The sequence below is a fragment of the Mustela putorius genome, unplaced genomic scaffold (assembly GCF_011764305.1).
Source record: "Mustela putorius furo isolate JIRA1106 unplaced genomic scaffold, ASM1176430v1.1 tig00000594_pilon_pilon_pilon, whole genome shotgun sequence".
NCBI classification, from domain to species: Eukaryota; Metazoa; Chordata; class Mammalia; order Carnivora; family Mustelidae; genus Mustela; species Mustela putorius.
In genome coordinates this window covers 180,826-207,840 of record NW_025421427.1, presented here as the reverse complement: position 1 = coordinate 207,840, position 27,015 = coordinate 180,826, and the positions used below count along the sequence as shown (strand labels likewise).

Here is a 27,015-nt window from a genome sequence, read left to right as displayed (position 1 = left end):
CGATTTTATTCTAAGATTTTCTGGAAGACCTTTTCCCTGCTCTTCAGCGTTCAGTCCTCTGTGTTGTCAACGTGTGGGTCAGTGGGAAGTCTGACAGGTTTCTGTACTTTAAGTGAGCCATTTGGGGGAAACTGTACTCATCAGGCCCTGGGGAGGAATCAAACCTGTTTCCAGAAGCAATGAAAAGTGATAGATGAGGAAAAAAACAGAAGAGTCCACCGAAGGAAAGGAGCGGAATTACACGCCAACAGGGGTCGCCCAGAAACAAGTACGAGCCTCTGCCCTGATGCGCGAACCCCGTGATCCTTGCTGCTGAGGGCCTGGGGTTTGCTCTGTGATTGTTGGAGACGTGGAATGGCGAGAACCGGTCTCTCAGTCTCAACACCAGATGGGATACGGAAGGGATTTGGTAGGTTTGGATAATTCTATGTTCTGAAAAACAAAGGATATTAAAGAAGAATTGGGTCCTTTCCCTTCTCACCCATTTATTCCCTAACTGGTCCTCCACACCACCACAGGCCGTGCACTGAGGCACACAGTGAACACTTACACACTCAATACACACACACACACACACACACGTATTGATTCTGTGTGCAAGACACGGGTGTTGTTGTGTTTAAGACATTACAAAGTAGTATGTGTCATGGTTCCCGCAATTCCAGAGTCTGCAGTCAGATGTGGTGGAGGGAACTGTCCTAAATGAACCAGGGTGGGGCGGGGGGAGAGGGAAGAACTAGGGGAGGTGTTGGAGGGGCCCTGAAGGCAGGACGCAGTCTTGAGCCAGCTCTGAGAGAGCAGGAGAGGCCCTCACGCATCCCCAGTCATCCATCCAAATGGGCTTCAGGCCCAGGTTCCTCCCGAACCCTCAGCCTTCTCAAGAACCGCACTCGTGTGTGTTCTTTTCAAGAGTCCATTTCATTTCTCCCCCAGGTTTGAACCATGCTCGCTTTAAGCTCCTTTCCTGCTACACTCCTTTTTGAAACACGTCTCTCTTCCCTCTCTGAGCACCGTATTCTCTTGGTTTTCCTTCTCTCTAGTCTCTTCTTTTTTCCTTTTTCTTAAAAAGGCTAATGATCCCCCAGGCTGGTCATTCAGTGTTGGGACTTCTGTAAGGTTCTCGGCAGACGTTCCCTCCCTACGCCATCCTTTTGCCTGGGACAGCCTCCGCTGTGCTGAGCATTTCAATCACTGCCTGTATCTAGAAGCTTCCTAGATTTACACATGAAGCCCAGATCTCCCAGGAAGGAAAAGTGTCTACTTTCCTTCCTGTCATCTTCACTTGGGTAGCCCTCAGCCTACTAGGCATCTCCATCTGGACAGAACCAAACCAAAACCTGGGAGTCGCCCTGAGCCTGTTCCGTGTCTGGGTCTTGTCAGGTGTATCCCCTATGGCAGATAATCCGTTTACCCCTCACCCATGGAGCCTTTTATTTCCTTTCCTACAGTCATCATCCACATGCCTTTCTGTCGTCCACTCTCCTGACACATTGTCTTCCCTGAAGCTGGGTCTGACTTCGGTCTCTGCTAGGAACCCATGTTATATCCTCATCAATACTCACTTCCCGCTGCTCAGTGCTGCTGCTGTGTTTCATGATCCTGATCCTCCCCACGTGGGGGATTAATGAAAGCGACACACCGCACGCACCCTGCAGACTGTGGAGTGGAGTCAAGCCAGTGTGAGTCTTGCACACGCACCTTAGGAAGAACTGGTAAGTGAATGAGGCGACTGTGGAGTGAGGCTCACTGAAGGTAGGCGGGATTCCAGCAGTCAGAAGAGCAGCTGTAACACCAGAAGGTCAGAGGAGGAACCCTGGCCAATGTCTGGTCCCTGAGGTGGGAGGGATCTACAGAGACCCACAAGCAAGATGTAGAGCAGAGATCACGATGGCAAGAAAGAAAGTGGCTGGGAAAAGTGACGGCCAGGGCATGTCCAAGCACCCCGCACCTTCTAGAGGCCACTCTGATTCCTACACCATCGTCCACGGAAAACAAGTTCTCGGAAAGGGCCCATGTTTCCTTACCCCACTGCCACTAGTGGCAAGCATGAGCCTTTCTCTGCATACAGTGGATTCAGGTTTCATCGTTTTTCCCTCCTTGGTATTTTTCTCCTGGGAATCCTATGTCTGTTCTTTATGAATGTGAGGTCAGCTTGACTTGCTCTGACTTCCTGGCCTAGGACTTTGCATTGTGTACACTGTGGCTTCCATTGTTTGGGGCTCTCTTTGGAAGGTAGCTCTCAGGGTTCATCATCTGGTTGTTTGGACACAATTCCTCTTGTGCTCCCCTGTCCTCATTCCCATGGTTCCGGCTTCCTTTTTTGCTGTGGTGAGAAACTGTCCTCTGGCCCCTCGTGCTTTTGCCAGGATAACTAAACAAAAGGGATTTCTGTCCTCAGTGTTTCTGACAACAAATGTGTGAGTTTTCCCACACCAGACAGTTCTCTCTTTCTCTGGGGGGACACCAGCCAGGTGCCATGTGAGTTGATTCTGACACTAACTCCCTGGGATTAGTGCAGACCCCACAGGTGAAGGGCTCCATCCCACAAGGCTGCCCCCACCCAGACACCAATTAAAGTAGTCGGTACCCGAGGTACTCACACTTCTGTTTGATTTAGCTACAAAATTGGGGGTTCCCATGACCCCTCTCCCCTCACATTTGATAATTTGCTAGAGTGATTCACAGAATGCAGGAAAACAGTTTGCTTACTATTACTACTGCTTTATTATAAAGGATACAACTTAGGAACAGCCAAAAGGAAAAGATGCCCAGGCCAAGGAATATGGGAAGAGCCATGGAGCTTCCTTGTCCTCTCTCGGTCACCACTGTCCCAGCACCTCCCTGTGCTCACCAAACCAAAAGATCTTAGAACCCCGTATTTTAAGTTTTTATCAAGGCTTTATTGCATAGATGTGCTTAGAGTAAATGGCAACTGATGAATAACTCAATCTCCAGCCCCTCTCACCTCCCTGGAGGTGGAATGAGCTGGAGGTTCCCACCTTTGAATCAGACCAGCTCCCATCCTGAAGCTATGGGTGGCTTCAGTGTCCCCCAGCCACTGGTCATTTCCATAGAATACCCACGGTGCTCTCATCACTCTAGGAATTCCAAGGGTCTTAGAAGCTCTTGTGTTGGGAACTAGGGACTGAGTCCAAGTATTATGACAAAAGGTACTCCTATCATCTCTACCACTCAAGAGATCTGAGATTTCACTAATCTGAAATTTTGGAACTCTGTTCCTGAAAGTAGGGGCAGAGACTAAATATGTATTTCTTATTGATAATTTCTTATTAAGTCATAATAATGGACAGAGTAGAGAACACTTAGAAATTCAGACACAGCTATGCTTTCCAGAGCTCACAGTGAGATAACTGGCCTTCCCTAACCCCACCCACCACCGTAACCTCTGCAGGCGGAACCTTCAGTATTACACAGCCAAGCTCTCTGAGAAGATACTGGAAACAGTCAATGCAAATCAAATGGCTAACCAGTCAAGCAGGTACTAAAGGGGAATGTCCATGACGGCAAACAATGAATGGCTAAGCATTGGGATCTGACGCATCCGTTTTGCTCAGAGCTGAGTGAAATTCTGTTCTGTAGCCCAGTCCTGGACCTTTGCTTGGCCGAAGATGAGGTAGAAGACCAGGCCTGACATGTTAATAGAAACTGCAATCAAGAAGACATTTCTCCAGCCAAACTCAGAATCCTGGAAAGAAGAAATTACAGAGTGTTAACAGTCTCTTGGCTCTTGGTCCTCCTATTCAGAAAGGTCCTGGTGCAGGTCTGGCTCCCCAATCCCGCTCCAGAGTCTGTGGCCTTCCTGGTTGTTCCTAGAATATGCAGGTCATTTCCTGGGCCCTGGCCTTTCCCTCTGCCAGAACAGTACTCCTCCCGATAGCCATGTGTCTCACTCTCTGGTTTGTGTCCAGTCCTTACTTAAATGTTACCTTCCAAGACCACCCTATATGAAATGGAAATCCCACCCCCTCCTGCGCGCCCTGTTCTCTCCTGCTTTATACTTCTCTTCGCACTTTGCCACCATTCAGTATATTTCATATGTTATTGATTTCATTAGTTTTCCATCAGCTGCTTTCCTACAATATAAGCTTTACCAGGCAGGGACTTCTGTTCGTTTGATCCACTTAAACAATGCGTGACACACGCTAAGGTTGAATTAACGAATGAATGAATGGAGGGATGACAAGGGAAACAAATTCAGTTTGAGAATTTCCCTATTAAAAGCTGTTTCCTGGGGTGCCTGGGTGGCTCAGTGGGTTAAAGCCTCTGCCTTCGGCTTGGGTCATGATCTCAGGGTCCTGGGATCGAGCCCCTCATCGTGCTCTCTGCTCAGCAGGGGGCCTGCTTCCCCCCTACCCTCTCTACCTTCCTCTCTGCCTACTTGTGATCTCTGTCTATCAAATAAATAAATAAAAATCTTTTTAAATTAAAAAAATAATAATAAAAGCTGTTTCCTGACAGTATTAGCGACTAGAAGGGAAACCCCGCAGTCACAGTCGAACCAGAATAGTTGACCTCTCTATACTTTGTAAGAAGTGCCATGAATATTGCTAGAAATTTTGATGATTAGCATGAAAAACTTCTAAAAACTCTTAAAGTATAAACTCTAAGTCTGAGCGTTCATTATCACTCCACATCCTAAACCTGTGGTAACGGTCCTGCATGAGCTGAGCCTGGGATGGGGGGTTCCTGAGGGGGCTTGGGACTCTCGAGCTTTAAGCTGAGCCCCCATTGGGGAGTAAACAAAAATATCTTCAGTCTGACTTCTCCTGAGTGACCTCTCTAGCTGTCTCTCATGAGTATTTTCATCAGAGCATTTGACCTCACCTGACCGATTAAAAATCCAGCAACAGTGGAAGAAATGGCTCCCGATAAGTACGCAAAGACTTCTGATAGTCCCTGAAGAAAGCTGGTGTACCTGAGACAGAAAAGAATATTCCAGTGTAAGCAAACCGTTCACCCCAATTTACTTGTTGTAACTCTGTGCTTGTCCCTGGGGGTTCCCTGAGGGGACCCTCGGTCAAGTCTGAGTGAAATGTGCTGACTTGAGATTAGTACAGTCCCGTGTGAGGGTCTGAGGCTACCAAGGGTCATTTGTACTAACTTGTCAACATTGTTGTTACAAAATGTACAGATTGATGATTTGCACCGAGTTTGTATGTCCTCTTAGTTTCTGCTATGGAACCTGATCTCACAGCTTTGTTTCTGGGTAAAAAAGACCCCTCACTGGATGAGACGTTGGTTCCCCTGCAACCAAGGCATCTCCCATGGGTCATGGTGGCTGGTTCTCTGAGGATAGAGTATGTTCTTCTGACTGTGAAAGGATCCTGGGGGCTGCATTTGGAAGTCCCCAGTCCTCCTCGATACTACCTCTCTTGGAGGTCAGTGTTTCTCTTACTCTCCCATTAGTCAAGCTTTACCTTTGGGAGCCGGCACAGTAGTATTTTACGGGTCCTTCACCTATCCAACCCTGTGGGACCGCTGCATTCCCCGACAGAGATGTGGGTGTGAGTCCCCTCCTGTCCCTAGCTGAGCTGCGAGTGTGGCCATTGCCTCCCCACTTCACCTGGAACACTGAGTGCACAGTAGTGGGCCAGCTTTGGGTCCCTTCCAGGAATTATCTGGATGTAGGGCTAATGCTGGCATTTCCTGTGACCTGTAGCGTGGATCACCCACATGGAACTGGGGCATCAACGTGAGTTTAGGGTTGCAGGACCTGAGCTGACCTCCTGTGTGGATGTGGCCAAGGGGTCCCTACCGAGGAGCAATATCCAAGATGTTAACAAGGGCTCCTGTTTGGCAGAAGGTGCTGGTGACAGAAGACAGTGCCAACAAGCCCATACTGGCGCTGAAGCTGAATCTGACCCAGTGCAGGGACACGAAGACCACAGATGGGACAAGAACCCCTGCAGCAGGAGGACAAACACAGAGGAAATAAAAACTGCCCTGAGCTTCCCACGTCCATCCCACAATCCACCTGGGTCCTTACCAATGGCAGTGGAGAGTTTCCTGATGGTAACAAGTCTGAAGATTTTTCTGGAGTGAAGAAAATCCACCAGTAGTCCTCCAAGGATAGTGCCAATACAGGCAGTACCTAACAGCAGGGCTGACAGGATTCCACTCTGAGGACCAGAGAGAAGACGCCGGCCTCACTTCATGTGCCATGGCACACACTGACCCTTGTGTGGCTTGTCTGTGTGTAGAGCTTCTCTATATAGACCTATCTCCTTGAATACAAATTTCAGGTTACTGGAATTACAAGAATACAATTTTGGTGCCTAAGAGAAAATATGCATATAGTTCAATTGGGGGGGAAAAAAAAGTTTAATGCTGTCATTTTAGGTAAAGTCACCTGGAAACAAATTTTTTAAAAGAGCAAAGCCCAATAGAAAAATAGGCAAAAGAGATTAAGAGTCACTTATGGTTTGTCTCCCTCCCAATCCCATCTTCCTTCATTTATTCTTCTCGTACCCATTTAAGCCCCCATGTTGCAATACCACTGGGGATAAAAATACATGTTTATAAAAAATAAAAAATTATATTAAAAAAAATAGGCAAAAGAGAGGAACAATTTATGGAAAAAGGAAAATAAGGGGCTCCAACTCTATAGCGAGAAGAACTACTTTTTCATGGATCAAACTGGCAAAAATCCAGCAGTTTTCTGACCTGATCCCCTGGGATGCTGTGGGAAACTGGGTACTTACAAATATCAGTGCCCTGTGGAGAGCAATTTAGCAACAGATACAAAAGTCTGTACTGCGTTTACCCTGAACAGACATGCAGAAAGTGTTGCATAGATGGGTGGCTGACGAGCAAGGTTTTTTGCCCAGAGATTGGAAACAACCCAAATGTCTTGCAGTAAGAGTCCTGTGTACTGATCTGAAAAGATCACTGTGGTGTAATATACAAACAATAGCAATGTACACAACACATAATGTTTTGTGTAAAATTTTTTAAAAAGTGACAAAATAAGATATGTTTGTGTATGCCCGCAGCTTCATAAAGAAGATAAAGAAGCAGTGGAAGAATATTTAAGAAATGAATAAAAAAGAGTTGTCTGTGGCTGGGAACAGGCTAGGGGGACAGGGCAGACCGGGGATGGGAACGACAGGAAGATTTTTCACTCCTCTCTTTGGATAGAGTTTTTAAAATGTTGAACCCTGGTTTGATCAGCTCAGCCTCTCTATTACAGTGTTATTAAAGAAAATATAAGGAAAGAAATGTTGTGTAAAACTCCCCAAACAGAAAGGCTTTAACTGTCACCATGTCCCAGCTGTTCACATTATGGATGAGTAGACTGAAGCCACCAAGGTTTTATGACTTAGGGAGAAGCCATCTTGAGACCCATGGGAGTTGGGGCCTCTTGACTTCCCAAGCTGATAAGCCTCGTCTCCACTGGTCTCTCCAGTCTTCCCTCCCGCCTTCCTGTCCTCAGCCTTGGCCTCTGAGATGGGGAACCCACTTGGCCTCACACCACAGACAAACCATCCCAACAGCTGGCCTCAGAGATGTCTATCTGGACCTCCTGTCCCCTGATGGTCTCACCCAAGATTATGGCTCTGCTGCCTGCTTCTGGCCTCCTCTTTGTGAAGACCCATGGCCACTCAACCCTTGGGCTTTCTGACCTCAGTACCTCCAGCCTGTTTGTACATGTGCACCACAGACTCTGACCTCTGCTCTAAAAATCAGCTTCCTGTTGGCCGGTTAGCACATTTTCACAAGAGGAGCCCAGTTAATATGAGAGCACTGCTTTTTGAGTCCAAAACACAATATCATTTGCTCAATAACCTTGTGAAGTGCTGTTAATAGGCTCTGAAATCTGATATACTCTTTGCCACTTCTAAGACCTTCATCTTGCAGGAATTTAAAGGCTCCTGTCCACCTGTCAGGGCACCTGTTCATTTTGTGAAAATCCAGCTGTACACATACACTTTTCTCTGTATGTGTCATACTTGAATAACATTTTTTAGAAGAACATTATCTGCAAGTTTTGGGTAGGAGTCCTATTTGGGACTTTATATCCTAGTCATAAGCTCTTATTTTCAGCCTATAATGTTTATGCTTCCTGTCAAGCCTTCTTGAAGGCAGAATTTGTCTTGTTAACACTGTCTTATGCAGACTATCTTGTTTGCAAATGTTGGTTGGATTGAACATCAAAGTTTTACATTGGTCCCTTAAAAAGTATGACATTCTGTGAATGTCAAGCTTACCTAGAACCGTCCCAGTTTTCCCCAATAATCGGTAGGTCACAGTGAGATGATTAAGAATTCACACAACCAGGTTGCATTTCCTACACAAAGGTCCTTGGCCTAATCCCCTGATTTTGTGGCCCTAAGCGAGACAGAGGATTATATAATAAGGCATTTAAACAGAAGAATGGAATAGACTTTCTCTATACTCACGTCTCTGAAGTTAGCTTGAAGTACAGAGTTGAAGTATGTTGGCAGATACATGATCAAAATATTAAAAATCCAGTATTGAGTGAAATGAAAGACTAAAATGCCCCAAAGTGGTAGGGATTTGATCATAGCCTTAATGGGAAGGGACCAGCCTGGCGAACAGCCCTGGAAGAAAGCAGATATCAGTACTGCTCCATCAGAAGACAAGAGATTTGCTCTAATGCTGTCTTCAGCCCAAGATACCTGGACCAATACAGGGAAATAGCAGAGAAGTTCATCAAACGCACCTGTTGAGCCAGTGAACACACAATATATTCCTTCTCTCCAGCACTGATAAACCGATGATGTTTGGGGTCATCATAAACAAGAAGAAACCAGAGAAAAGAACAGGCACAGCCAATTCCACCTAGGAAGAGGATACCATTAGACCTTGATGGCAGTTCTTTCCATTTAACTCTGCACTAAGCTGATTTCTGTGGTTGACAGAATCACTGACCCCAATATTCCATTCCTACCTGTATCTATGCTCTGGCCCCCATCATTGGTGGAGGGTGCTTCCCCACCACCTGTATATAGATTATGACAGTGTTGGGAAAGTTGGTGATGTTTATATAAAACATCCTATTTGGGACTTTATATCCTAGTCATAAGCTCTTATTTTCAACAAAATCCTGATGTTTTATATAAAACATCACCAACTTTCCCAATACTTTTTTTTTGTTATGTTCAATTAGCCAAGATAGAGTACATCATTAGTTTTTGATGTAGTGTTCAATGATTCATCAGTTGCATACAACACCCAGTGCTCATCACCATGCATGCCCTAATCTTAACCGCTCTTTTTAGTTGCCACCTTGGCCTTTACCCGTGCCTTCACAGAGAGTAAAGAGCTATCATGGAGTATAGAACTACCATACACCAGGTATTCTGTGATATTTTGAGAGTATAAGAATACAAAGATACAATCTTGCCCTGGAGGAACTTAAAATCAAGTACAGAGAAATAGATAGGAAAATTTTCCACCACTGGAGATTGAGTAGAGGATGTCAACAAATATTTCACTGAATTCCTTCCTTGTAGATCTACATTTGTAGCTTCCCTTTCTGAAAACTAGGAGCAGAGTAAACCTCTCTTGTTGCTTGGATCATTTTTGTAACCTGCCCTTTGAAGTTTCCATGACAGAGCCTTTGCAGGTTGCCATGCAAAAGTAATCCATCTTCACACAATTTTTGTTTCTAGTGAATATATTGACCTGATGTTACAGGAACCCTTGATATAAGAGCATTGTCCTCTAACAGAAACACCGCTGGTGCTTACTGGTCTTACTGGAATCACGCAGGTTGCAGATAGGACTTTAGAGAATATTTTAAAACTCAGAAACAAACATTAGCTGCAAGCAGCTGGGGAGATCCCAATCAGGGCTGGGTAAAGGCAAAACAGTGAAGTAGTAGAATATGGCTTCTGGAATGCCCCATGCATCTTTGGGATCTTCTGCGGCATCTCTTAATGTATGACATCCACTCTGGAGCCTCCCACGATCTGCCCTATCTTGCAGGTTCTACTGGTTAATTCTCTGTTGCAATCAGCATTTTATGATCAGGTACAGTCTTTGAATTTTCTGGTTGTAATAATAGGAGAATTTTATAAAAAATGAATTAAATAAATAAGCATAACTAAAAATACCATCCCATCAAGATACCATTTTCAGCATCTTATGAAAGAAATCCCTCTGGGGTTCATTGTGTGTTTGGTTTGGAAGCAGGAGAGAACATTATGATGCCTTTGAAGTCATTAGGTTATTCTGACTATGCATCCAGGCTCCTGAGATTTAAATGTCATTTTGCATGATTCACAACATGATTAGCTGTGAACATTATCACCTGTAGTTATATAGTTATATAAATATTCATATCTATTAGGATTTGGTTAACTATAGATGACTTGCATCACGAAAATCATGCCCAGCATTCTCTATCACAAAACAAAATCCTGAAGGATGCCTGAGTGCCTCAGTTGGTTGGGTGTCTGCCTTTGGCTCAGATCCAGATGCTGGGATCCAGGATCAAGTTCCACATCGCCTCCCTGCTAAGTGGGGAGTCTGCTTCTCCCTCTGCCCCTGCTCATGCTCTCTCTTCCACTCTCTCTTAAATGAATAAATAAATAAACAAAATGAAACACACAAAAAAACAAAAAGAAAAAAATCCTGAGATCTGAGAAGCCCAAACTTACCAAAGATATAGAAGATAGAGGGCCACCCTTTAGTCTGGCAGAGGAAACCACCGATGAGCAAAGTAATGAAGGATCCCATCAAATGCCCTAAACAGAAGATGTGAGGATGTTTTGGGTGAGAGGGTTAGGGTCCTCTCTCACCCAAGCAGGAGCAGGGAGACAGGGTAGTTGGAGCCTAAGGTCTTGCTTCTATTGATAGGCCACTGTAGAGTACCCTTGGACAGTGCATACAAACTGACAGCTTAGGGCCTCGATTACCTGATACAGCGATGTTGATGAGTTGACTCTTCTCTAGTGGGGGAGACCATTTGACCCAAAGTGAAAACTGGCTTGTTGATACCATAACCTGGGGGGGGGGGAAGGTTCCATTCTTGGCTATTGAGGTCATTTTGGAACTAATATTCCACTTATAATTAGAAAGCATCTTGGTACCTGGGCTAAGCCTTGAACAATCCGCAGGACAATGATCGAGAGCACTCCTGCATCAGCAGCCAATGGAATCAAGAGGGCCAAGACTGAGGAAAGAAGCAGATTAACACCCACCAAGTACTTGGCTCCAAATATTCCAGCGATGTAGCCAGTAGGGATGGGAGGCAAGAATGAGGCATAGTTGTACGAGCTGAGAATGATCCCCTGAATTTCAGGACCCCAGTTATACACGGGACCCTAAGGGACAAGAGAATCTCACTGTTTATCTTGGCCAGAGAGTTGACCGTTTTGATCATGTGAAACTTGAGAGGCAAAAAACAAAACAAAAACAAAAACAAAAACAGGCAGTTCTCTCTCATACTTCTCTCCAGTTCCTCCAGTCTACCAATTTCATTCAAAATAAATAAATAAATAAAACTGCAAAACACAAAACCAAAAACCCAAACTTATGCACTATTTACTCTTTCCTTTTACACAGTTTCCCTGGTGAGACAATAAACTAACCCATTAAAGTGCAAGAGATCCTGTAAATAAAGAAAAGCTATAAAGAAGAAAGCATTATAGGCAATGGGGTAACTTGAAAAATATGTGAAGAAAGAAAGCCAAGATAAACATCTGTGAAACTTATTTTGCAATGTTCATCCTTGCTGGGGAAGAATGTTTGTCCACTAAAGACGAAAGTGGTTTCCTGCATTTTCACTTAGTCCACTTGGTCCCGTTCCACTGCTAGATACTAGATAGAGAAGAGCTATCATCTCCTTAGCTACCTGTTATGTTCTCGTGTAGTATAGTTCATTGAACATAGTAGATGCTTCATAAATAACCCTTTAGGTCAAACCATCCGAGTCCGAGAAAGGGTCTGGAGTCTCATTAAACTTACCATGGCCTCAGAGTGCTGCAGAGTTCCATTCCAGCCGTCCTGGGAGTCGACAGGAGGCCTTTCTGTGGAGGCATTGAGTGGCCTGAGCTGGGCCGTGCTGTTCACCATGGCTGGCATGGCAATGCTCAGGCTCATCTTTTGAGAGTCAATCGAAAAATTGCAGAGATGCATAAGGAGGGCCAGCCCATGTCGGACCGAACAAAAGCCTGGGGTGAAGGGGCACAGAAAGTCTTAAGATCAGGGTAATCTTCTCCCACCTTCCCTAAGTCTGGACGAGGGAGAAGACTGCAGTCTGTGGAAGGAGAAATAGAGAGAGAGCAGGAGTGGCTCTGCAGGTGGCTGGTGGACACCCAGCACTCCCACCCGTGGGAGATGAGTGGGCCAGTCACTTGCTTAGAATCATTACTTGAGCAGAGACTTGAAGGAGGTGTGGAACTGGCCAGAGCGAGTGTTAGGAAGGGTTCTGAGCCCGGGCTCTGGGATGAGCTCGTGAGCGTGGGACTGGAAAGAAGTGAAATGGGACAGAGAACTGGCTGGAGGTAGTGGTCGAGGGGAGATGGATAGGAAGAGACAGTTGTTGGACATGACTTCCAAGGTCCCCACCCTATTACCAGGGAACAAGGCACATTAACAGGTTAGGTGCTGGAAGGAGATCAGACTTGAGAGGTGGGCTAGGTTAGACTCCAGAAGCATTTCACCTTCATCTTGCTACTGTAATCTGGGCTCGCACGAAATTTGCCAGTGGTCCAGGAGGGGTCTGGGGCCATCCTGGATTGAGTCCAGGTACATTAGTTTGCCAACAGCTAGAAGGATTGATGAGCTATCAGAGGGATAATGTGTGATCCCTCCTTCAAGGCACATGGGTGCCCCGTTTTCTGGCTCCTACAAGGGAACAAACGCAGTTGAAATGGCCAACACTGTCTCGTGTTGAGGGGTGACACGCTTGTCAAGTTCCAGGACCCCCACCTTTGGTTTAACTTGGGGGGCATTCAGTTGAGACTGCCCCTCCCCGAACCACACGAATTTACATTAGAGTTTTGATCAACATTGTATAGATAGGGCAGATGACACTGCAAGGGACTGCCCCATGGACAGTGTTGTCTTCTCCTGGCCAAGAGCAGGGTGGCTTCCTTTGGATTCCAGTCTCTTCCTCTGGCTGGAGCTGGAATCTTAGAGTTCGTTCTCTTCAGTTAAGTCCCACACAAGTTTCTTCAGAGACTTTTTATCGTTTCTATAACTGAGTCCTCCCTTTATTACTTTCATGTTTCTTTCCTCTGGGTTTACAACAGAAAGCCAAAGGCACACAAGTGGCAAGTACTAATAGTGGAAAACAAAACATGGTTATTTTTGTCATTTGTAACATTTCATCCCTGTGGGTAATTTATCCACTGGCAGTTTGTAAACAGTGCCAAATAGGAGTGGTGAGAGCCTCTCTGAATTTACTGAGCATGTTTCTCACATCACACCATTAAGTGTGTCGTAGGACTTGTACTTGTTAGTGGGATTTGCACTTTTGTTGTATGAAGCTTTCCTATTCCTGTTTCTTTTTATTTTGATGTGAATGCAGGATTTTATAAACTGTATTTGAATCATAGAGTCAGCCACCTGGATCTGCTCTATTTGGACCTGTATGTTCTTGGGCAAATTACTGAGCTATCTGTAGCCTCAGTATTCCACCTGTAAAATGGGGTTAATAATAGAGCCTACCTCAAGGTGCCTGGGGACTCAGTGGGTTAAGCACCTGCCTTCAGCTCAGGTCATGATCCCAGGGTCCAGAGACTGAGCCTCATGTTGGGTTCCCTGCTCAGTAGAGAGCGTGCTTCTCCCTCTCTGCTCTTGCTCTCTCTCTCTCTCTCTCTCAAATAAATAAATTAATTAAATATTTAAAATAAGAAATAGAGACTAATTGAGTACATTTATGTAAGTTCATTATAATTATTATTAATAATATCTGACTGTGCTTACATTCTTGAAATGATCTCTTAATGGGCTGTTGTAATGAAAACACATGCTTTATTTTGCTAATATTTTGGTTGGAACTTTCTTTGGCATATATAATTGAATTCAGGTGAAGATTATTGTGAATATGTGTGTATGCATAATTTTTGATATGCTAGCTTTGTAAAGAAAAGATTTTAGGCTTTTCGTCTCAATCTATGACCTGAAGTATTTCAGGTATAAAGTCATTTTCTTTTTTCTTTTCTTCTTCTTCTTCTTTTTTTTTTTTAAAGATCTATTTACTGCAGAGAAAGAGAGCAGGAAGGGAAGAGGGAAACAGAAAATCTCAAGCAGACTCCCTGCTGAGAGCAGAGCCAGCCACTGGGCTCGATATGATGATCCTGAGATCATGACCTGAACTGAAACCAAGAGTCAGATGCTAAATGACTGAGCCACCCAGACGCCCCTGAATTATCGAGTTCCTGACCACCTTACACCTGTTTTCCCCTGTTGCTATGGTATGTTTGTCACAATTGACGAGCCTACTAGAATGTATGATTATTAGCTAAAGTCCATACTGTGTTCAGACTTCTTAGTTTTTACCTCATGTGCTTTTTCTGTTCCAGAATCCCATTCAGGATAGCACAGTCCATTTAATTGTCATGTCTCCTTGGGATACTTATGGCTAAGACAATTTCTCAGACTTTCTCTGTTTCTGATGACTTTACAGTTTTGAAGAGTACCAGTCAGATATTTTGTAGAATGTCCCTCGACAACCAGTTTGAGGCAGTATTTGTCCAGTTTCTCCATAAGTTACTCTTGTTTGTTCCCTTTCCATGCTGTGCTCTGGAGGAAGTCACGTGCACAGTCCACACATAGGGAGTGAGGAACTGTGCCCCACCGCCTTAAGGAGGGAATCTACAGAAATGCACTGGATACAGAGACATTTTCTGTTCTATAGAATCTCACTGAATTTTTCTAGTGAAACCACCAAGACATCATTTGTTTGTTTTAAGAGGACTTTTTGACAACTTTCTTCACTTCTTGCATGTTTTTTCAACATCTGCAATTTTTCTTAATTCAAATTTATAAATGTTATTTCCATGGAAGTCATGGACATTATCTGCTTCCCCGTGTTTAACGCCTTACACATTTGAAATGCTTCTGTCCCCTCCTTCCCCACGATTATGTGTGCTCAATTTCTCTACCTGATCCGTCTGAGTCAGGAATTATTAATTATTTTATTGCTATAAAAGGTATCTGCTGTCAGAGAACCTGCTCTTGTATATATTTTCACGGCAATTTCTTTCATAATTTGAGTTCACTTTTTTCCTATATTGAGGTTGTCTTTTTTTGTTTTTCCACATCCTTTCCTCAAAGGTGTAGACTCCATGAACTGGATGCTTGATTAAGTTGCTTTCATTTATTCTTTTTTTTTCTTTTTTGCTTTCATTTATTCTCATGCACTCTCTCTTTTCTTCCCTTCTTTATACACACATCTTTTGAGCCACTTGTCTTGCTCCCCTTCTGCGTCCTTCCTGACTTTTCTAAGCCTTGGCTCTATGTCACTGATGCGATTTTCTGCAGTGGTCATGTCTTTCCTTGCTATTACTTATTCCACTTTAATTCTGAAGTCATATATTTTCCTCTTTAGTTTCCTTTCTTGTCTACTTTGGGCTCTTCTTGTACATTTTCCTGTTGATTTACTTCCTGCACTGTGAGCTTCTTATTATTCTTGAGATGTTAAGTTGAAAATGAAAATATTCTTCGGTTTCCCCAGATAAAATAAGTGCAGCCATGTAATATGCTGGTTAGCAGTCAGACTGCTCTGGTGTGAGTCCAGGTGACCCCTCTTTGTGCCTCAGTGACTTAAATGAGTTCTTCCTTTCTGCTTGAACTCTGGCTCCTTCAATGGAGAGGATGCCGGAAGGAGTAGCTTCCTTGCAGGAATGTTGGGAGGATTCAGTAAATTAATCCACATAAAGTGCTTAGACCAGTGCCTGACATCAAACATGCATTTACTATGTCACAATTACTCTTTGATCTAATACATTCCTTTTCCTTTTCTTTTCTTTGTGCTAACATCCTCCCCATGGTTTTGGACCGTAAAGGTCAGTCCTTTATGATTTAGTTCCTGTATGTTGATACCCTTGTCACGTGTTGGACTGGGCTACCTTTGCTGGTTTGAGGCCTGCTGCCGTGCGGTGGTAATAGCGTGTGCGTGATTGCACAGGGGGCCTCTGGTGGGATGGAGGAGGACATCTTGGAATTCTTTTGCCAGTTCATTTGAATTTTGCAATGACCTGGTCGATTTTGAGAATAAGTCCCCCAAAATTCGAAGTTAATTTTGGCCATCGCGTGTATACTGCCTTCTGAAGATGCAGATCTTCAGAAAGATGGGTAAGCTGTGGAGGGGGAGACGGCAGGATGTGGGCCCATGTGAGCTTCACCCACCACATCTCAGCACAACAGACTCCCCTGGCTTGTGGTGGCCTCGCCTTGCTGGTGGGCTGCTGGCCTCTAGACACTGCCATTCAGAGCTAGGGAGTGTGAGCCGAGGCCTAACGGTTAACGAGTGTGCTCCCTTTCTTCCTAAATGACTGTCCCATGCTCCAAGGAGGAGAGGTTTGTAAGCACTTGGCATCTTCTCTCAATCTCATTCCAAATGTATTAAACCCATCAATGAGCCTTAGGATTCATAGTGTGTTGTAGGAACAATTCCCTAATTTTAACCTGGATGGAGATACTTTCTCCAAGTGCCATGCTTTGTTATTTAATTTTGGAACTTTCAGAGAGGGGTGTTATTGTAGCCTAGCCTCTGGGTGACATATTTTCTGTGGGCTGGAGATTCATCTCCGTGTGGGCTTTGGATGGGAGGAAGGAAGCTGTGCCGTACGCTGTTTATGAATTCTCGCTGCCATCCTTGCCCTTCCGAGTTCTCCATGGACAGACAAATACCTGGAAGTGACAGATGTCAATCTCTCACGCAGACAGACAGGCTTCCAACAATGTGGGCCTTCTGACAAGGTTTGGAAGGGGGAACGCAGTGAGAAGCCATGTTGGCTGTGAGGCACCTAGAGGCCCATGGATGAGGACCAGTGACGGTGGAGATGGGACTTCTGCCTGTGACTTCTGGGAGTCACTCGGGGCTGCCTGTGGTCATCACAGTGACCCATCCATCCTGACTCCTGGATTTTCTGGAAGGGGCTAATCCAGACTCCTGCTTCCCCAGCCCTCCGAAGTCTGTGGAATCTTCCAATCCCCAATCGCCTCTTTTTTCTTGGAATATCTAGAGTGCCTTCTGTTTTTCTGAGTGAACCCAGACAGAAGCTCACAGGCCTCTGGGAGAGAAGGGGATAGGAAGGGCAATGTGGTGTCTGTCCCCACTCAGCCCCATGAACCCTTAACTGAGCCTAATAGAAACCACTGACCTCTGGCAGAATGTCAAAGTTCAGCTTTTCCCTGGATCTCTAGGGGTACAGGAGCATAAGCAACTCTATCTTGTGACTGTATCTGACCTGTAGTGGGGGAGGGGTACTTCTGTGTGTGCCACAGAATAGCTGGATTTGGTTCTGTAAGTTTCTTTGAAATGCTGTCACACTCAGCAAAGATGTCACTAGCCTTTGGGGGCACAGAGACCTAGAGAAAACCCCAGCAGTGCCCTGAAGGTGTGAGACAGAGGACCCAGGAGTGCCCAGGACGTGTGCTCCAGAGAGGAAGAGAGATGAGTGGAAATTGATGTTGGCCACCTGTGGATGAAGCAGCCAGCAGGGTTTATGCATAAGCACTGTGACAAGTACTTGGAGACTTAACAAAATAACCAGAGACCATGAGTAGTTGGGGTTGTGCCTTATCAAGTGGGATGAGATTTTCCAAAGAAGGGTTATTATTCACATGATGCCATTTGTAACGACAGGTCAAATGGGTTACCAAAGGATTGGGTATAGCTTCTGGAGCTTCTGGGGTGTCAGCAGTGGACTAAGCAGCCTGGTGGGGTGGATGTTCTAGAAGACTGTAGAAGAATCCAGAAAGACCACACATGAGTCCCACCACTGCCATAAAGGGGACTGAGGAGGGGACACTGTGGGAGAGGTGATAATCATAGCTAAAGTTTACATAGTATTTTCTATGTGCCAGACATTGTTCTAAGTGGTTTACATTTTATAACTAATTTAATTCTCATGGAGATGCTGTGAGGCAGCTACCATTATCATCCTGTATTTATGAGTAAGGAAACCGAGACACACAAATTTGAAGGTCACATTGCTCAGAAATGGCAAAATCAGGATCGCAATCATGGAAAATTTTTATGTATAAGTTCTTCATATTACTGATTTTGAGAGAGAGAGAGACAGAGAGAGCACGTGCGAGTTAGGATAGGAGAATTTGACCGATAGGCTCTTAATTACTTAGATGTAGATGAGATCTTAGAGATACAAGAATCAAGCTCTCCCATTTTCCAGATGGGAAAGCTGAGGCAAAGGGGTAGTATGCATTCCAGGTCAAATGATTCCTAGTTAACTGTAGACAGAGTATTAGAATGCACATCTCCTTATTTCTTCTTTGATGGGAAAGACTAGGAGAATCCTCTTGTCCTTGAGACATGCTCACCCCCCAACAGACACACTGGCTGAAAGGTTGAGGCTTGTAAAGCATTCCACCTTGATTAGTGCTGTACTGTTCAAAGGCATTATCTTATGAAAAGTCTAATTCCGTAGGAGAATTAATGAATCACGTAATTGTGAACCATTAAGAGTTTAGGGCAAAATAAGGTCTTCAGCAGGTTTTCTTCGGACATGTTATAGAAAAGTACCAAGTTGTGACATAGACAACGTGGAGGAGGAAAAGTGACTTTTACGACATAGTGGAAAGGAAAAGCCTGTTCTCTTTGAGGCAGGGCTGACTCTGTATGAACAGAGAGATCTAACTGGATGCTCCTGGACTTAGAGTCGGAAAACCTAAGACTGGTTTCTATAGTTTCGACTTAGCATCTGCTCTGAAGTTTTTCATTCCTCTATAAATAATGTCTTGACACCTACCAGTCCTGTATACCTTCAAGGTTTCTTACAGTAAGTGAAATAATTCTCCATAAAACAGGCTTTATAACTATGTAGAGCCCTTGGCAGTTGGGGGTAGCCTCATGCTCTGTATCACCAAGAGGGAAGTCAAGGTGACACAGATACCAGTTTTATCTGTAGCCAGTGCATGATTTTACCTTTCCTGGGGGTTTGCGCATGAGTCGTGCTTAAATTACCATCGCTGGAAATAGCTCCCACTCCCTTGGCTTCTGTTCTGCTAGGCATTTTGGTTCTCTTCTCCCAGGGACTGACATTCACCTGCTGAAATAAAAGAATACAAAAGCAAATACAGAGCGACAAGTGTCCTGTATCACACATGACACTGCCCCAATTCTGTGAATTAGGAGGAAATATTTGATGGGAAAAATATTTGATTGGGGTTCAGGAGACCTGATTTGTTGCCCAGACTCTATTGCTAGCCAATTGTGTGACCTTGGGAACATCACAGTTACCCCTGGGTCTTAATCTCTGCTTCTCTGAAATGAAGGGTCTGGCCTGGATAGCCATAATGGATTATAATATTCTTTCCAGTTCTGTGTTCCTTTGTCTCTCCACTGATAAATGTATCGACTGCTTGTTAAAACTTGACAGTCTTCTTTGAAATTTCATCTGGAAGGTTCCAACTTCTTAAATTACCTGAAAAACTGCCTGTTCTGAACATCTTGATATACCAGATAAAATATGGCAAACGTCTTTTCAAATGCATAGCTCCAAAGATAGTAAGAGATATCCCCATGGATGTAATGAAAAGTTTGCAGTATGAGCTAACTCCTCAGTGATATTGGGACTGGGGTGGGGAGCAGATATCAGTTTCAGTGATGCAGGGTCTTGCGATCTAGGTCCTTGGGGACGAGGGGTGAAGCCTTAGACCTCCGCTAGGAAGGCGATTATTATGGAGATCCTATTATAGAGTCAGAACCCTCAAAGGGGTTCAAAACTGAGTTAAAGAGGCTCTGTCCATTGCAATAGTGAGACAGTGATAGCTTACATCCTCCCGAGCTCTGGTTTGAAAAGAAAGAGCCTCTGCTTAAAATTCCAAAAATTCATAACTATGTCACGGGGAGTTGGGGGTTGCAATTCATACTGTTTTCATTGTCTGAGAGAGAACTCTTTCTTGGCTGAAAAACTGGACTAAAGAACTGGGCCCAGGCTGATTTCCTTAACACAGATCACCCATAGTTACTGATGAAGCTCTGCTTAATATGATTTCCAGATCCAAAATTAGAAACACTCAGAGAAGCAACCATCCAAAGCAAGTCCTCAGACTCAACATGTAGCACGATCAAATTGCTGAGAACTTCCAAGAGTCTGATAAACTGATAACTGCCTTTTATAAGCATGTTTAAAATAATTGAAGAAATAAAGGAGAGACCAAAACGTAAGAAGATATCCAAAAGATCAGGCATATTTAAGAAAGGCACTACTTGAAACACTAATGACAAATTTAAGTATTGAAATTAGAAACGACACCATTAGCCAATGAGCTAATGACTGAATGAGGGAAATAGAAGATAGAACAGAATTATACAGAATAAAGTAATTTATACAGAATATTAAACAGAATAAGTATATTATACAGATTAAAGCTCAGGCAGATAATGACATATCATAGCAGAGTTAGGGGACTTGGAAAATAGAGTTAAAAGTTCTGATATGTGTTCAGTAAGATTTCTGGGAAAAGGGGCGCCTGGGTGGCTCAGTGGGTTAAGCCGCTGCCTTCGGCTCAGGTCATGATCTCAGGGTCCTGGGATCGAGTCCTGCATCGGGCTCTCTGCTCAGCAGGGAGCCTGCTTCCTCCTCTCTCTCTCTCTGCCTGCCTCTATGCCTACTTGTGATCTCTCTCTGTCAAATAAATAAATAAAAAATCTTAAAAAAAAAAAAGATTTCTGGGAAAAGAAAATGAACAGAACTGAGGAGAGGCAATGCTTTAAGAAATAACGGTTAGGGCTTTTCCAGGAGAGATGAAACAAGATTTCTCAGATTCAGGAATGACAGTGAGTCTGAAGCCACAAAAATGAAGTTAAAGCTATACTTAGACAAAGCGTTAAGAATCCTGTAGAATACAAAAAGCGTGAAACTTATCTGTAATGATACATACCATATGAGGTCATTGGTGGGGGACAGGGGGTAGAAAGTAATTACAATATGATACCAGAGAAGGGAGCAGTGTTCTTTTTTAAACTTCAAGATAATAATAATAATAATAATAATAATAAAGACAAAGTAGAGGAAAGTGAGTGAAGAGTACAAAACCATCAGTACAGTATGTAAGCACAGATAAAGAATAGACAGCAGAACCCACCCTGACTTACTATCAAAGACATGAACCTTCGAAGTATAAGACAATATTTCTTACCCGCTTCCACAAATATTTGAAAGACTTCTCTCTAGTTTAGGTGAAAGTGTGGGGAACTAAGCTGTTGTTGTGGGAGTCAGGGCAGCTTTCCTCTTCGTATTGCTGCTTCAAGGCCTCTACCAGGGAATAATCCATACAGCCACCCAAAAGCATATCCCAAGACAGTCCTTGTAGCGATATTTGTAAAAGTGAAAAATGAACAGCTAACTAGTGGTCATTAATGTTTGAATAGGTAAGTAAAGCAAAGTACGTATATTTTTGGGACATTCTATAACCATCAAAAAGAACTAATAAAATCGATATACGTATTAACAATTTAAAGGACATAGTAAGTGAAAAAAGCAAGTTGTAAATTCGAAGGGATACATGCACCCCTGTGTTTATAGCAGCATTATTTGCAACAGCCAAGATACGAAGCAGCCCAGTGTGCATCAATGGATGAATGGAGAAAGTAGAGGTGGTATAGATAGATATGGGATATTACTCAGCCATCAAAAAGAATGAAACTTTGCATTTGCAACAACATGGATGGAGCTAGAGAATTTAATGGTGAGTGAAATAAGTCAGTCAGAGAAAGACAAATACCATATGATTTCACTCCTATGTGGAATTTAGGAAACAAAACAAACATGCAAAGGGAAAAGGGAGAGAGGGAGGGAGGCAGGGAGGGACAGACTGACCTACAGAGAACAAACTGATGGTTGCCAGAGGGGAGGGGGGGGATGGGGAAATGGGTGATGGATGGAGGAGGGCACTTCTCGGGAGGAGTCCCGCGGGACATATGGAAGTTTGAATCACTGTATTGCACACCTGAAACTCACATGACACTGTATGTGAACTAACTGGAATTAAAATAAAAACTTAAAAGAAAATAGCAAGTTGTAGAACACTAAGTACCAAGGTAATGAGTAAAACATATATGCACACAACATTACATTATGTAATTTACATGTTTATAAGTGAGTAGGAAATTGTGAAAAGAAAATGCACAACATTGAAACAATGACAGCTCTGCTGTACGTTGCCCTTAGCACTGGTTTTAAAATAAGATACACGGCTGGCTAAGCCTGGGTGGCTCAGTTGGTTCGGTGTCTGCCTTTGGCTCAGGTCATGATCCTGGAGGCCTGGGAACAAGTCCCTCACCGGGCTCCTTGCTCAGTGCCGAGTCTCCCTCTCCCTCTGCCCCTCTCTTTCCTCATGTTCATTCTCTCTCTCTTAGATCTTTTAAAAAATAAAGAAAAGTTAAATTAAGATACATTAATCTGATAACGCTGGTCAAATGTGTAGAAGGGAATGCAGGGGACCATTCCCTTTGGGGAGGAATGGCCAGGAGGGAACTTCACATTATCTGTGGTATGTAAATGAGTTACAACAATAATGCTTTTGTAAATTATTACTGTGATTCAGAAATACATTTAAGGGGTGCCTGGGTGGCTCAGTTGGTTAAGCGTCTGATTTTGGCTCAGGTCATGATCCCAGGGTCCTGCTCAGCAGGGTGCCTGCTTCTCCCAGTCCCTCTGCTGCTTCCCCTGCTTGTGCTCTCTCTCTCTCTCTCTTTTTCTCCCCCTGTGTCAAATAAATAAATTTTTAAAGTACATTTAAATCGACAACAACAGAAAAAACTATCATAAAACCTCTGATCACAGTGTGTGGGGCGTGGGAATCTCTCTCTCATCCTAACAGCTTTACAAATTGTGTGCATATGTGTACATGTGTGATTGTGTGTGTGTGTGTGTGTGTGTGTGTGTGTGTGTGTGTGTGTTTATAACTGGATGTTAAAATGATGCCTCTTAGGGCACCTGGGTGGCTCAGTGGGTTAAGCCTCTGCCTTCGGCTCAGGTTATGATCCCAGGGTCCGCATCGGGCTCTCCACACAGCGAGGAGTCTGCTTCCTCCTCTCTCTCTGCCTGTCTCTCTGCCTACTTGTGATCTCTGTCTGTCAAATAAATAAATAAAATCTTTTTTTTAAAAAAAAAAAAAAAAAGGTGCAACTGCCCCCAGGCCATTCTGAGAAGAAAACAGCAAGTGTTGCCTCCACTCCAAAGCGATAGGAGACCACCCTCCAGGACTCAAGAAGAAGGCTGTTGAGCCCACCACCGGGGCACAAACTGGCTGAGATGACATCCCTGAGAGAGAATATCTCTAGAGAAAGCTGCCGGTGTGGCCTGTCACTTCTCCACCCTGCATTTAGGGAAGAGCGGGGAGGGTGCTGCTCTTCACTCTAAATCAGAGGACAGGGACTGCTTGTGGGGGGAGGGGGTGTCACCTAGACAGATTGACCTATGTCTCCTGGAGGCTGGTGAGTGACACCTGCCTCAGCATCCACAGGCACGAGGCTGGCAGAGCAGAGCAAAGGCCCCTGCCCACTGAGAGGTAGTGATGCCTCCACATCCCCCAGCAACAGGTGCAGAGACGCATGGACATAGAGCTGCAGGTTCCTCTGAACCAGATGTGGGTGATACAGGAGGGATCCAGCTTACAGCCATACCCGAGAGAACTATCTAGAAGGGCCGCATGAGCCCCAAAGAGGTGGAGGGACCATAGATGCCAGATGGCTGGCGGGCCCCTTAAGGGAGAGACTGTGGGATGTCTCCAGTGGGGAACTGACTAAAGGATTCAGCAGTGAACATCCACCCGAGCCCAGAGAGCACCAGAGCCAGATCACAAAAGTTCCAGTCAGAAACCACTTCCTGCTTCTTCCCAGCCACCCCTCCATCTCCCTAACCCCCAGCCCTAGAAGGCTCAGAAGCCGCAGCTACCAAGGTGGGTGTGGGGAGGAGCTGACAGAGAGGGAACAAGAAGCCAAACCAAGTGACTACTGACCCCCACCAAGGTCCAAGATGGAGAGGAGAGAAGCTCTATTTTTTTTTAAAGTAGAATTAACATACAGCGTTGTTTGAATCTCAGGTATACACTGTAATGATTCAACAGTTCTCAGTGTTCATCACAATACATTACTCTTGATCCCTATTTAGGGAGAAGCTCTACTTTTTTTTTTTTATTTATATATATATATATATTTTTTAAGATTTTATTTATTTATTTGACAGAGAGAGATCACAAGTAGGCAGAGAGGCAGGCATAGAGAGAGGAGGAAGCAGGCTCCCTGCTGAGCAGAGAGCCCAATGTGGGGCTTGATCCCAGGACCCTGGGATCATGACCCGAGCTGAAGGCAGAAGCTTAACCCACTGAGCTACCCAGGCACCCCAAAAAGCTCTACTTTTAGATAAGTTTGGAGTTTTGTGCTTTTCATCAGACAGGACCTATTCGTTTACAACATGAGATTATTTGGAAACTGAAAGGAACCAAGGAGTCGCCCTGGTGATTCTGAGAAGAAATCCATCAAATGAAGGGATGGAATATTTTCCTGTAAAAATAGTTTGCTCCTCACGTCTGTCCACATTTAGGGCTATCAGTTGAACTCAGGTCACAAGACCCGCAGCCCTACCTTTCAGGTTAACATTTTTTTTTTTTTTTTGCCACAGTGACAACTAGAAGGACACTTCTCACGCACCAGTGCCTGAGAGTTCACTGATCACTAGTTCATTCATTGATTCAGTAAATATTTGTTGAACCAGTGGATGTTATTTTTCCTTATCTTTTTCTTTAAAAAAAAAAAATTTATTTATTTGAGAGAGAGAGAGCACGAATGACATGGAGGGACAGCAGGAAAGGGAGAAGCAGACTCCCAGCTGATCAGGGAGCCTGCCTGGGGGTCGATCCCAGGAGAGAAGATCATGACCTGAGCCAAAGGCAGACATCTTTGCTCTTTCTCTTACATTTATGGCTGATGTGTTTAGTTCTCATTAAATTTGCCCCCTCTCTGTGCTTACTATGACAGAAGTACATGCCAGGTTGTGTGGTAGAAACCAGAAACGATGTGTCACATACTGTCCATGGCTGCGTCCCTTGCCCTACATCAGATGTGTCCTACCTTCCTCTTTCATTGCCAATTTCCACTGCCTCGTCAACCCCAGCAAGGAAAATGTGAGAATGACATTTGCTCTGGAGAATATGAGAGTCACAGTGACGGCCACCAGGTAACTAGCAAGAAGAGGGCAAGTGTTTTACCTGGTTGTTTGGGAAAGGTCTATTTGAGCTAAGTTGGGAAAGATGAGAAGAATGGAGCTCTGAGTAAAAGGAACCAGCAAGTTTGTCCAGTGCCCGTGCAGAGTGAGTGAGAAGGTTGATATGAGTAGGGAGACCAAAGTGGTGGTCAGGGGCCATTCCATGGGGTTCCTACAGGCCAGGTAAGTGGACTGGATTCACCTGGCTGCTGGGTGATGCATGGTCTCTATGGGGCAAGATTAGGAACCAAGAGAGTCGAGAAGAGGCTGTGGTGATCGATCACCTAGGCAAGAGTTGATGTATAGGGGAGGCCGACCATAGTGCAAAACAGCTATACTTGGATCTGTTTTGGAGTGAAAGCCAGAATTGCTAATGAGATGGGTAGGGGAAGAGAGAATGGAGGAGATCATTGGAGACTTCTAGATTTATGGCTTCTACAAATGAGTAAATGGTGTTATGCTCTGTAGAGATGGGAAAGCAAGTGGGAGGGAAGCAGGTTTCCAGAGGAAAAATAAGAGTTTCATTCTTGCTGTTGGTTTTGAGATGCCTGTTAGACCCAGAAGGGAAGGTGGCCCAGTAGGCATTGTGTCTGTGATGCTGTAGCTTGAGGCAGGGGGCCAAGGAAGAAATAGAAATTTGAAAGTCATCACTTTTATCTGTTTACTTACAGACTAAATAAATGAGGAACAACCTGCAAAGATATTGAATGAGTCATTCTGTCAACTTGTTGTCTGATTCCCTGGCCAAAACTGGTTCTGTGTCTATTCTATGCATGAACCTGTGTCTTGCTCTTCTGCTCTAAACTAGTTCACTATGGAGTGAGGCTTTCCCTTAAGGTCCTGTACTGAGCTGTTAGCAGCTCACATATTTTTATATCTGGCCTCAGCCCTGAACATTTCCTCCATGTAAGAAGTAGCTTATGGATCATATTCATAGCTCCAAAATCTGAGTCCTGGACCCCAAACTCTTCATTCCATTACTACTGCCCAAGGCCGTGGGATTCCATTTGCATCAGTTCATTGGTGAGTTCTCATCTGTTCTAATCAGTTTGGTCTTTTAGCCCTGATAAAATCTTCCTTTGCCAAAATTCAGCTTTTACATTTATTGTCTCACCCAAATGCAGTCACTGCTTTATTATTATTATTATTATTAACACATCTCACAAAAATAAGCCCAATATATCAATCTTAAGCTGAAGGTATCTCGACTGGTCCCAATATTTGGGTGATGTTAAGCCTTAAAGGCATAGTTTAAAGTTGCCAGTTCACTTCCACATGCTTCAGAAAATTCTGACTCTTGCCTCCGCAACTATTCTTTTGGGTGAATTTATTCCCTGAAGTTTTATTCTCTGGAATTCTAGGGCTCTTTTTCTCTTAGGATAAGGTGATATCCTCTCTTGATTTCCAGGATTATCTTAGGAAAGAGGAGTTCTCTCCTGCACCCCATAGCATCCAACCCAGAGCAGCAAATGAAAGAAAGACCCTCTCCCATCATCTCAAAAGCAGAATTAGGAGGAAAGATGGTAGGCTAACCTGAGCAAGTCAGAGTGCGGGGTCCTCAGTCCTTTCCAATAAATTCTTTTAAGCTTTTCAAAATTTTCTACATTGCCTTAGATCCCCA

General features: G+C 44.2%; 1 protein-coding gene across 4 annotated transcripts; it reads right to left on the bottom strand.

The window, feature by feature from the left end:
* Positions 1-2,706: 2,706 nt before the first annotated feature.
* On the bottom strand, positions 2,707-27,015 carry LOC101672717 (probable small intestine urate exporter). Of its 4 annotated transcripts, none has more exons than XM_004778756.2 (12): positions 26,928-27,015; positions 19,109-19,232; positions 11,956-12,161; positions 11,079-11,312; positions 10,905-10,992; positions 10,647-10,733; positions 8,705-8,823; positions 8,421-8,582; positions 6,008-6,140; positions 5,777-5,924; positions 4,846-4,936; positions 2,707-3,706 (listed from the first exon to the last, which is right to left on the bottom strand). In XM_004778756.2, the coding sequence occupies exons 2-12, from the start codon at positions 19,194-19,196 to the stop codon at positions 3,572-3,574; spliced, it is 1,491 nt and encodes a 496-aa protein (XP_004778813.1). In that variant the 5' UTR covers positions 19,197-19,232; positions 26,928-27,015; the 3' UTR covers positions 2,707-3,571. The 4 variants fall into 4 exon arrangements, with proteins under 4 accessions (XP_004778813.1, XP_044938158.1, XP_004778814.1 ...); XM_045082223.1 differs by having other exon boundaries at positions 11,956-12,017; XM_004778757.2 differs by having other exon boundaries at positions 19,109-19,229; positions 26,928-26,996.